Here is a 12,364-nt window from a genome sequence, read left to right on the forward strand (position 1 = left end):
CCGTATTTGCTATTTTGATTTATTCTAATTAAATGTTTGTATATACATGTAAGATAACTCATTAAATAAAGGTAGCAAATGGAGATGTCCCTATAAGGAACCTATAAAGTTAAGAAGACTACACAGAGTTAACGAGTAAAAACAAAGTAAATGTATTTACATTGTACTGGGGGAATTGAATACAATAGTAATTTATCTGTTTAAATTTTGACCCTGGTACATTATTGACCAATTGACTTGATAACGACCAACACTGTAAGACTGAAACTTTATTTAAAAACCCTTTCCCCTTTTGTTTTTCTTCACTTTAATGAGACATGGTGTAGGCAAAAAGGCATAAGGAATCCACACATATAAACACAACTCAGTGTTATTACATTTACACATTTAAATGCTTGTTTTTTTTTGGTTTTGTTTTTTTAAATGCTTGTTCTTAGTTTAGTCTCTAAATATCATATATTACTCATAGGTATACTTTATTATTTTAAGTCTCACACATTTTTTGTTTGTTTGTTTTGATTATTACTATTTATCGCAATTACAGTTTTAATTGGAGAAGTGGAGCATGTATAGTGTATGTTTACATCACACACTACAATACAATTATTTATCAGAACAAACACATAAATATCAGATACATATACAGTATATCCTTGTTTCTTGGTTTCTTGGTACATTTTAATACTTTACTGATTCCTCAAAGCTATATCCTAAGGCAACAATTTAAGAATTGGGATGCATTACAAGGGGTTCTATATTGTTAAAATTGTCACTTTCAATTATACGAATGTGGTAGTAATTTCCAAACATTTTTTCAGTCAATCCAAAGTTGGTTGGTATATTTTGACTGTGGTTAGGAGGAGGGAGTGTGTGTTGACCACAGAACCTGAGAAGTTATATTAAGTTAATTAAGTTATTTAAAAACAAATATAGTTTTCATAACTTTTTACCCATATTTACCAATGTTGCCAATAATTCTGTACTGTAGCTGAAAAAACAAGGTGAGGTTTCCTAAGACAGTGGTTTTCGGCCCCTTATCATCCCCCTAGCATTTTCTGCCCCAACACATAAGTTGTACAGAACTAGAAGTATTAGAAGTGTTAGAAGTATTAGAACTGCAAGAAAAAATGAAGTCATTTGGGTTTGTGATAAAAAAAATTATAAAAAAATATATATATAAAAGTGTCCACAAATAAGTCTTTTTGAATAGTAAAACAAAAGATTCAAAGTCTTTTTTGCTTCCTTTCAGTTGGGTTTATGTGAAAGTTGTTTTTATTTCATAATGTTGGGAAACATAGGAACCTACTAAGCGGATTAGCCAGCTTCCTCTTTTGGACAATGACTTGCTTGTTGAAATGTTAAAAACTCTGATTGTGAAGTTTTTGTTTTAATGCAATTCATTTCAATTCATTTTATAGTGCCTTCAGTGATAAATATTGCTACAAAGCAGCTTTAAAGAAATGTATAAATTCAGAATATAAATTTTAATTTCATAAATTTTCCCTGATGAAAAACCCGGAGGCTATATTGACAAGGAAAATCATCCTGATATGTGAATATGAGCATCAGAGTTATTTCTGAATTCATTATAGTTTTAAAATGAATACTATTTTGTTGAAGGTACCAACTGTTCAGTGATGGAGACTTGAGTGTAAACCTTTTAAGTGTATTCATCCTTCTTTTTATCTGGCCATGCTAGTTTAAATTATATATACAGTATTATATTTATAAACAAAAAGGGCTGATCCATGAAAAATTCTACTTTATACTTTTTAATCTAAGCTGATTAAGCTGAAACTATTTTGATTCTTTTTGTAAAGCTGATATTTGTGTGATGAATAGAAAGATATTTCCGTCATGCCAGGAAAATTAGACACACGTGGCTGTTCATAGTTTTATCCTACAAGAGGAGAAAAAACTATTTAAAAAAACAACATTAAAAGTTGTACCCTGGCCAAAGCAAACATGAACCTTTTCAGACAACACATTATTGATCAGTCTAAAGTTCTGGGTGCACAACTTACCTGGAACATTCTAAAACATTTATACACATAAAAACACATAAAAAACTATTTAAAAGTTAGCAAAACCGTAATATGCAATGCAAGGATCCAACATTTTGCATGGTCTTTGTCAGATATTAGGATAAACATTATATTCACAAAAGTATTTGTCACATCTAAACAGAGTAGTTGAAGCTACTGTCCTGTTTTGCACAACAGCTATTGAGGTCACTATAGTTCTGTTACTGGAAGAAAACGCAGAAAACATTTCTGGTAAAGTAAAACTAACAGTTAAATTGATTTATTTTGTCTACAGAAATAGATAAATATAGTTTACAAATATAGAAAAATAGAGCACATATAGTTTACACAATCATACATAGTTCAGTTACCCCTTTATTAAACTTATGCTAGAAAAATAATCAAATAATTTTTAGCTTTCTATATAAGGAATGTGATGATTCTGCATGTTGTGAAACTTCTAGGGAAGCAGCATTTTGAGACCAGCCTCAAAGCAAATTATAAACAATCTGAGACCAGTCAAAACCAGTGGACAACAGAACAGGTTAGTGGCTTATGTGAAACCTTTTTTGTGTCAAAATAATGTCATTTTGATGATAGTTATTCTTCTAGTTTTACCATACAATCCAGGTTCTGAACTGAGCTCTGCATGAGAAGCCAATAAAAAGGACAATAATGCATATTATACTACTCTTTGTGCTTGCGCTTCATGCCCAGGAAACAGGTTTGTATATAATATAATATAATATAATATAATATAATATAATATAATATAATATAATATAATATAATATAATATAATATAATATAATATAATATAATTTGTGCAAAGTACAACACTGCTGGTGGGTTTTTTAGTCTCGCAGATGGTGCTGTGTTATGCCACTTTTCACCCATCACATGGAACATGCAGTAATATTTTGGGACAGGTTTCACAGGATGACTGTTGTATGAATCCAGAATATGGCTATTTGGATAAAGACAATGTTTGCAAGTCTTGCAGGTAAGCCTAAGCCACGAACATTGCACGAAAGGTATTATTTCTGTTATGACCACTAAACAATTTCACTTGACAGTGTTACTTTATAATATACAGAATTTATCTATATTATTCATTAAATCATCAGTATTTTTAGACATGTATTTAAAATCTATGGCTTATAAATTAATCTATATTAAAAAATCAGAGAACTCACATTTCTGTGATTGCAAGATTTAGACAGTAGCCTAAGATTTGTTAAACAAAGTGCAAAACAAACACAAAACAAAAAATGTATGAGTTACTAGTATGGAATAAGACTACATACAACTAGAGATTTCAGAAATTACTTTAAACACCAGAAATAACTAGGAACATGGACACAGACCAACTAATAATTGTCATTTCTTATATAAATGAGAAAGAAAAATATGTATAACAGAAAATCATACCATAGATGACAGAATATTAGCAGTGCAACGACAAATGTCTAAATAAAAGAGTCTTTGATTAGCTGGACAATAAACTTCTGCTGAGGAGCTTGAACACAGACCTGCAGGAACACAGTGTTGTTTATACATATTTATTTTTTTTATGTATGTACTCTAGGTTGTACAAGATTTGTAGCAGCTATGAAATACTGCAACACTGGAAAAACAATACTAATAATAGATATAAAAATATCCCATTATTCTCTCCTCTCCATGTAACTAAGCACACTGTGCATTGCCAATAAGTGGTCAACAAAGCATCATGATGTCTGCAGGTGTAATGCCAGCTGTAGAAATATTTTATGACTATGATTATAATCTAGATGACAATACAACACCATAATCATAGATTTTTAATTAATAATACCAGTGTAGTGGAGTACATTCCATATCAGCCCCTGAGTCTTTCTAATAATATGGTTACAATGGACCTTAATCTTATAATAAAAACAGAGCATAAGTGATCTGTCCCCAGCATTAGTAGTACAAATTGTTGTTGGTACCAGAAGGCTGGAACAGAAACGATTTCCATTTAAATTAATATAATTCCACATCCAGGTTTCTAATAAAGAGCTTGAAAATATCATTCTTAAATGTATTAGCACTTAACTGACTTCTATACAAGGTCAACAATCTAATCAAATAGTCTGGTTATAATACACTGGAAAGCTGAATGTTTGTGCACAGAATTGCCTCATGGTCCACATGGTCCCCCTGGAGTGCATGTTCAGTGACATGTACTGAGGGAGTGACACAGAGAAAGCGTGCCTGCTACGGCTTTGGGCGTTGTCTTGACCCTCATCTTCTAGGAAATATACAAACAAAACCTTGTGAAGACATCAGCTGCTGCCCAGGTATAAAAATGGACATAAGGCTTCAGGAAATATCTACACTACATGGCAAAATATTCGTGGACACCTAATCATAACATTTATATGTGTTTGTTGAACATCCTATTCCAGACTTAGTCCTACCTTACAATTACAAAAACTTCCACTTTCTGGGAAAGGTTTCAATTAGACTTTAGGGATTTGTTCATTCAGACACAAGATCATTAGTTATGTCAGGCAGTTATATCAGGTTTGGGCTGCTTAGTTCCAGTGAAGAGAATTTGTAATGCTACAACATACAATTGTGTGCTTGAACTTTGTGGGAACAGGTCAAGGAGGACCCACATATGGTTGTGATGGTCAGATGTCCACAATATTTTATTTAACTAGATTTTTTTTAACAACAAACACAAGTGTGCCAGTTTCTTAACAGATGGATTTTCTTTTAGAAAAAGGAGGATGGTCTGAGTGGGGTCCATGGCAGCAATGCTCTGTTACATGTGAAAGAGGATTCAAAAAGAGAACGAGGGCCTGCTCTAACCCCTTTCCAAAATGTGAGGGTGTTTGCGAGGGTGAATCCGAAGAAGTCGAAAATTGTGACACCGGGATCGTCTGCCCAAGTATAATAACTTTTTTCTAAATGATTCTGAATGACAAACATATTAATCATGTAATGAATAAAACACAACAGGACATGCTGTTACAGAAATTCCATCAATGACAGGATTGATTACATGTATTGGCTATTAATGGTATGTTCTGAAGTATATATATAAAATTATTTTCCAAAACGATTACTTCCACTTCACACCTTCATTAATTTTACTCACTTTAATTAAGTAAATAAACTAATTCAATTAAAGTGAGGTTTTTTTGCTTCTGCTGTCCCTTTTCTGGTTTTGAAATCTATCTATTGTTACTGACTTTCTGCAATTTGGTCTCTTTTGGTCAACTGATTTTGGTGGTTGTGTTGGGCTGTTATGAATGTTCTCTAGCAGTAGTGCTCAGCATGAAAGGGAACTGTATTTTTATTTGTTTGTTTGTTTCAAGGTTCTGACAGAGGAAACTTAATTAATGTTAAAATAGTCCTGCAAGCTTTGCCATATCATTGTATTATGTATTAATTAAATAGTGTTCTTTATTCGTTTATGTTGTTTAATAATAGATGCTACAGAATTCGATAATGTGTTAGAATGAGTACATTAATACAAAACTGTGATTTGGTTTGCAGCTGGTCGTTATAGCTGTACTGTTATAGACAAATGGCCAGCAGCTTCTGACCAATCAGAAATCAAAAATTCAGTTTGGTTAGTCAGGTATCTATGTTATATGTTGTATTATGGTATTGTGTTTCATTCCTAGCTCATGGAGGCTGGTCTGCATGGGGGCAATGGAGTGCATGTTCAAGCACATGTAAAGTAGAGGGAGGTATAGCACCTCAACAGCAGAGATACAGGGCATGTACAAACCCACCACCATCTGTTTCACCGCGTGGAAATAATTGCCCAGACTCAAACACAGACACTCGACACTGCACAGAACTGCCTTTTTGTTCAGGTGAGACATGTGTCAGGAGATTATCCTATACGTTATTTTTTAAATTTCGTATAAAATTATTTCGTATAAAATTATGACGATCTGTTACTTTAACAGAGAAATAAGAACTGTGCCGTTGTTAACAGAAGAAACATGTCTTCACAGTGAATGGAAACTGGGGGGCATGGTTTGCATCCTCTGAATGCTCCGTGACGTGTGGCGTGGGACTACAGACACGGCGCCGTAATTGTGATAATCCTGCACCTAAGTATGGAGGCCAGGCTTGCCCAGGAGAAGATACCAAAGCATTTGCTTGCACTGTTCCTAAAAGATGCCCAGGTAAAACATTTATGAGAACATTTTTTTTCCATTTAGATTAATGATGTATGTTATGTATTGAAGATGTTAATAAAGAACAACTTTATCGCAGCATAGTAGTGACAAAGTACATGCAGAACATGCAGATCTGAGTCAAAGTGAATCTTGAACAGTTACTGCTCACACATTTTCTCTCGTTTTAAAAATAAATTAAGTATAACAATTGCCCATATTCCATTCTCACATTACTGTTATTATAGGTGTGACCACCCAAATGGAGGGGTGACACATTTGCCTATGCAGATATCATTCTGAATGTTATTTATGGTCAAATAACCCTTTGTTCAGGGATGGTTCTTGATGTCCCACTGCTGCTCTCATACTTTAATTGACTCCTACTTGAATGTTATTTCAGCTGGTATTATCCATATATTGCTGAGATGGAGATAAACTGAACTCTGTACTCTGTGATACCTAAATTCTTAGAATACTTACAATGATGTGCTCTTTAACAATACAAACCCTGTAACACTGAACAATAAAAATTTTTTCGTTTACTTTAGTGAATGGTCAGTGGACTGAGTGGTCTGAATGGTCTTCCTGTGTATCATCAAACCAAAGGGAAATTACATGTAAACTTAGACCGGGGAGGCGAAGGAGACTGAGAGAATGTGAAGGCAGGGATTATGATGGAAAATACTGTGATGGAGATAGTGTGACATTCGGTCACTGCTATGACATTCAAGACTGTAAAGGTAAATAGTGATATTAGTACTAACTAACATAAAACTTTAAATAATAAATCTTGTTAATTTACAGAAAATATATGTATTTCAAATCATATTATTATTATTATTATTATTATTATTATTATTATTATTATTATTATTATTGCTCCAAAATGAATCCATTTAGAATTATATCAACAGAAAGGTGAAGGACAAAGACTGTTTTAATAAAGTTTAAATAAACTATATATATATTCATTCTTGCATTTTGTTGTATTTTTCTGTTAATATGCATATGTTCATATATAAAAATTGTTTTGTTTGTATATTATTTTTTATTGTACTTACTTGACTGTTTAATGTCTTAACTAGCTGGACCTGGTCTTACAATACCAAAAGCCCTTTGGTCAGAATGGTCTAACTGGAGTTACTGTAAACCTAACTGTGGAGAAAATTCTAAACAGAAAAGGGAGCGGGAGTGTATTCCTGACATTTCAAAGTACAGGTAAAGTGAAGTGACCTCTTTATGTTTTTTTAATTATTATTTATTACTGTTTTCGTTTAATTAGAACTTTTTCTTAGCACTGTAATGTTATAGGTCTTTAAGGTATTTGTGAATTAGGGCAATATGAAATCAAGCAAAAGAATTTCACATTTCCCTTAACAGTGAGAAGAATCTAGAGATTTTCTCAGGAAAAGCAGATATTACCTGCCCAGATTTGGAAGAAAAAGAAGAGACCAGACCATGTCGAAATCTTCCACCATGCTAGATCATGTTCTATTATTCTTTCTGTGATGCCTGTTTGCGTACACTTTGCCTGTTTGATACACTTTCTGCTATTTCTCTATCAGTTGGTCCTAAAACACATCTATTACAGAATGTTCTGCATTTATGTATGACAGAGGTGTGGTGGTTGTATTCAAGAAATACATTAAATACATTTTCTTTGCTTGGATATTTCACTGTACGTTTTCCTTTTTGCATCATATTAATAAATCATGCTTTTGTGTCTCGCAAGACTGGACAACCTTATTTAGAATTTTTATTGGTTGTGATGCGCTTGTAATAATTGACAAACAAAAGTGGATTATTTCCTAAGGATTTTCTTTGTGTAAAGTGTGCATTTTTATGATAATCCATGTTTTATAATAAGTAATTAATTAGTAAATAAAGTATTATTATTACTATTATTATTATTATTATTATTATTATTATTATTATTATTATTATTATTATTATTATTATTATTATTATCATCATTATTATAATTAGTATAAATTATTTGTATGAATTGTCATTTTGAAACCTTTTTAAAGGGGTTCTGTCAACATTTACTATTGACACATTTGATACACTATCATTGTGTAAACTTAAGGTTGTTAAAAGCCTTTTCAACGGCCATTCGTGGCTTTACGGAAGTGACGCACATTCAAAACATTGTCGGAGGGCTGTTTATACACATTGTTCATTTCATCGTGCGGTTAAAAATCCAACATTAATATTAGGACTGTGTTTGTTCAGTGGTTCGAGGCTAAGGCTCAGACCTAACTTACTTTCTGAATTTATATAGTGTTTTAGATTTCAAAAGAAATAAAAATAAATAAAAAACATTACACTTTTACAGTGAAGCAAGAAGGCTACATACCAACTAGCAATGCTTCATTGCGTTTATGCAGTTCGTTATCTTTAAGGACCTAAAAAGCTTGTTTGGTGAGACTGTAGTGTCTTGTGCTGTATATTAATTATTATATTATTAATAATATTATATAATGCTATAATCTAATTCATAAATAATGCAATAATATAATTCAATATATATATATATATATATATATATATATATATATATATATATATATATATATATAAAATGCAACACTTTTAAAACAAGTTTAAATGCAATAATATAATTCAATATATATATATATATATATATATATATATATATATATATATATATATATATATATATATATATATATATATATATATATATATATATATAAAATGCAACACTTTTAAAACAAGTTTACACTGTCATTAGTGTAGCGTTTCCGTAGTGTAGTGGTTATCACGTTCGCCTCACACGCGAAAGGTCCCCGGTTCGAAACCGGGCGGAAACACTGTTTTTTTAATTTATTTATTGCCTGGTCAAAAACTCATTGCTCTAAAAGCCCTGCATTCTAAATTTATTTAACAGCCTTGAAGTGATGCCCCCATCATCCCTAATGCCTAAAGTACCCACATGTGGGGGCAGTGCCATGAGCTGAGGTTGGTTGAATTGGTCAGGTTTAGGTTCAGCAACATTAAGTGCCCAAAAAAAATTAGGCTGCTGAATATACTGGAGTCATTGTACGTAACGGGTGGCATTTTCAGAAATATATGCTAGTCCACCCAAAAAACATATTTTCCCAATTCAGGCACAAATATAGATATGATCCTTTTTATCCAGGAAAGGGAGCATTTCTTGTAATTTCCTTTGCATAAACTTTTAACAAAATAACCATGTGACGGGGTGGTAACTGATGTGATGGTTCAATGTGACATGGTGGTATGGACAAAGTGTTTCTTGAATCTTGCACACAAAACAATGTCTAAGAATGTCCATCTTGGTGAGTATTTACATAAAGTGTTTACATATTACATAAAGTTATATTTTAAACTATGGTGCTTTGTGCAAGTTACTGTGCAACAAAATTTTACTATTGTAAATACAAATCCACTGACTGAGCAGACATTTAGGTTAGATAAAAAAACTGTCTAAAAAGACTATGTGGTGCCTTCAAAAATTTCTCTGACAGCGGTGGGATTTAAATCCACGACTCCAAAGAGACTGGAGCCTAAATCCCTTAGACCACGCTAGTTTACCAGCACAGAAACATCGACCAAAGTTAAGCCGCAGACCCAGTGCTAGGTTATCGCACCCCACTCTAGCAGAGACATGACACTAAATCAGTACCTTGAAACATTTCCCTGGCAGCAGTGGGATTTGAACCAACACCTCCAAAGAGACTGGAGCCTAAATCCCTTAGACCACGCTACCCGCAGGCCTTTCCAGTCTTCTGCTTTCCACCAAGAAAATACATTCTGGCATGAACTTGCTTATGTCAACTAACAAGCATCTGTGTCCAACCAGCACAGAAATACGGCCCAGAGTTGTGAAAGATGCAGATGCAGTGCTAGCTTATCACACCTCACTCTAGCACAGACTCAGTGAACAGTTAGGAAGCTTAATCAGTGCTCTACTACTGCAGGAGAGCTCACCAGCTCAGGTGTGTACTCTGAGTGCATGTATGAAAACAATAATTAGATGTATTATATTAATAATTCACATCTTTATAAACTGACCTATAAAAAAGCATGTTGATCACAAATCATCACTACTGTAGTTCAATCCCAAGTGCAGTTTCAATGATTCAATACAAAAGCTTCATTTAGCAGTGTTTCGAAAGCGGCCATCACTATATGCCTTTGTCTTGTCTTTTAACAGCTTAACTTAAAACGGGGAACCGGAATGAAACACAGGCAAGGAGGTTCTCAGGTATATGAAGTGTCCAGCCGTGCTGTCATCAGCAAACCAGACCAAATATGAGTGTTTCATATAAACAAAACAAACAACGACAAGCATTAACATGACCTTAGACTGTTGGCTATGAGTGTTTCTCTGTTTATTTTGTGTCAGCTTTCTACAGTAGTGCAGAAAACTGACTAAGGCAGCCATGTAAGCCTCCATCCTCAGCGAGATCATCAAATCCCAAAGAATTAGATCGTCAGAAAATTCTTTAAGCTGGGCATTTGAATTTCCTGGGCATAAGTCCCTGCCTTATTTACATCAAAATATGATGTTATGAATTTTTAGTGTAATAATGCATTTAAACCATTAAACCATATATATTTTATGGTTTCAAACGGTTTTCAAGCTGTCTATTTGGTTACAGTCCAGTGTGGCTTTCTGGAAGAAAACTTTGAGGTGCTTCACCCTTTTGTGAGGTGTTACCGCAATATTGGTTGGAAAAACCACTGTGACCAAGTACCTGCATGTAAACCCAGGCTCAGGAGGGGCCTGTGTACAAAGACTGTACCATGCACACTTCCTAAAGCAAATGCGCTTATGCAGGTCCTAAGTCAGTACACCCTTGTAAAACACCTAGTCCCAGGGATAGACTTGAACAGCACGGGTCTTTAAATGTAGCTTTCTGCCACAATTCCTTTACCAAACAGGCTTAAAAATGGTCTTGTCAAGAACACCAAAGTCCAAAGCCACAAAGTTCATTGGAACTCCCTAGCCAATGATACAAACATACGCCACATCTAGTAGCAAACCAATTGCCGAAACCCGGGATCGAACCAGGGACCTTTAGATCTTCAGTCTAACGCTCTCCCAACTGAGCTATTTCGGCAAGTACTTTTCAAAGTTTAACTCAGTAGGGGAGACATTTAAATTGGAGCTAAAAATTATAGCATCGTTACAGAGGCTGGGAGAGTCTTTTCCACGCATCCCCGCGGATTTCCATGTGGTGTGATGATACAGACTGTGGTGTTTGAATGATTTTGAGCACATCATCAAAGAAATAACACAGAAAATTATCTCTTGGAGGCCAGAAGAATCTGTTGGCACCAATACGGTGTATACATTTTACAAGGGCATGTGTTTCATCAGTATCAACGATGATCCCAGGATAAAGTTCATTGTCGTATTTAAGCAGTGAAGTCCACATTTCAGACCTGATCTTGCGATCTTTGTGCTAAAAATTAAGAAATTACCTTTCTGTTTGTATTGGGTACAAGTTCCATCATTCAGAAAGTATATTTATACAATATACATTATTTATGTATTGCCATTTAGCTGGTGGACTTTTGTGTTTGGAGGGTTTCAACGTTACGGAAGCCGAAATAGCTCAGTTGGGAGAGCGTTAGACTGAAGATCTAAAGGTCCCTGGTTCGATCCCGGGTTTCGGCAGTTCTTTTATTTTGAATGTATCAGTTGCTCATTGTATGGATTCAGTTTAAAAAAAGTGGAAAAGTTTGCAGAATTTCACAACGTTCTCAGAGACTGTGTCGAATTTCAAGGAAAATTGGAACATTGTCATTATGTAATCAATTTCGCAATACAATAAACTACACAAATAAAACAGAGACTACATGTGACTTATTATACTAAAACAGACTGTAATATGAATAGATTGAATTTGATCTATACTCGAAGAGGAAAAGCGCAACGCATGTAAGTTTCCGTAGTGTAGTGGTTATCACGTTCGCCTCACACGCGAAAGGTCCCCGGTTCGAAACCGGGCGGAAACACGTTTTGTTCCACCTGCACTTTACTTTTAAGATTATCGAGTAAAGCAAGGGCGAGATTTAGTTTAGGTGTCCCTGGGGATTGACAGTCTTTTGTGTCAGAAGCAATTTCCTTATTAATTTTCATAAAACACTTGGACACATCTATCCACTATATGC

General features: G+C 34.0%; 1 protein-coding gene and 4 non-coding genes across 5 annotated transcripts; 4 read left to right on the plus strand and 1 right to left on the minus strand.

Moving 5' to 3' along the window:
* The first annotated feature begins 2,224 nt into the window (after positions 1-2,224).
* On the plus strand, positions 2,225-7,924 carry LOC113656069 (properdin). Its single transcript, XM_027167054.2, has 11 exons — positions 2,225-2,276; positions 2,489-2,568; positions 2,655-2,748; positions 2,883-3,027; positions 4,182-4,348; positions 4,774-4,944; positions 5,687-5,881; positions 6,026-6,199; positions 6,742-6,933; positions 7,279-7,411; positions 7,574-7,924. Exons 3-11 carry the CDS (start codon positions 2,700-2,702, stop codon positions 7,674-7,676), a joined length of 1,329 nt encoding a protein of 442 aa, XP_027022855.1. The 5' UTR covers positions 2,225-2,276; positions 2,489-2,568; positions 2,655-2,699; the 3' UTR covers positions 7,677-7,924.
* Positions 7,925-8,957: 1,033 nt separating this feature from the next.
* On the plus strand, positions 8,958-9,030 carry trnav-cac. The gene has a single exon. It is a non-coding gene; the product is annotated as a tRNA-Val (tRNA).
* Positions 9,031-11,234: 2,204 nt separating this feature from the next.
* Positions 11,235-11,307, minus strand: trnaf-gaa. The gene has a single exon. It is a non-coding gene; the product is annotated as a tRNA-Phe (tRNA).
* Positions 11,308-11,794: 487 nt separating this feature from the next.
* Positions 11,795-11,867, plus strand: trnaf-gaa. Its single transcript has one exon. It is a non-coding gene; the product is annotated as a tRNA-Phe (tRNA).
* Positions 11,868-12,135: 268 nt separating this feature from the next.
* trnav-cac lies at positions 12,136-12,208 on the plus strand. Its single transcript has one exon. It is a non-coding gene; the product is annotated as a tRNA-Val (tRNA).
* Positions 12,209-12,364: the final 156 nt, after the last annotated feature.

The sequence above is a fragment of the Tachysurus fulvidraco genome, chromosome 14 (assembly GCF_022655615.1).
Source record: "Tachysurus fulvidraco isolate hzauxx_2018 chromosome 14, HZAU_PFXX_2.0, whole genome shotgun sequence".
Classification (NCBI taxonomy): domain Eukaryota; kingdom Metazoa; phylum Chordata; class Actinopteri; order Siluriformes; family Bagridae; genus Tachysurus; species Tachysurus fulvidraco.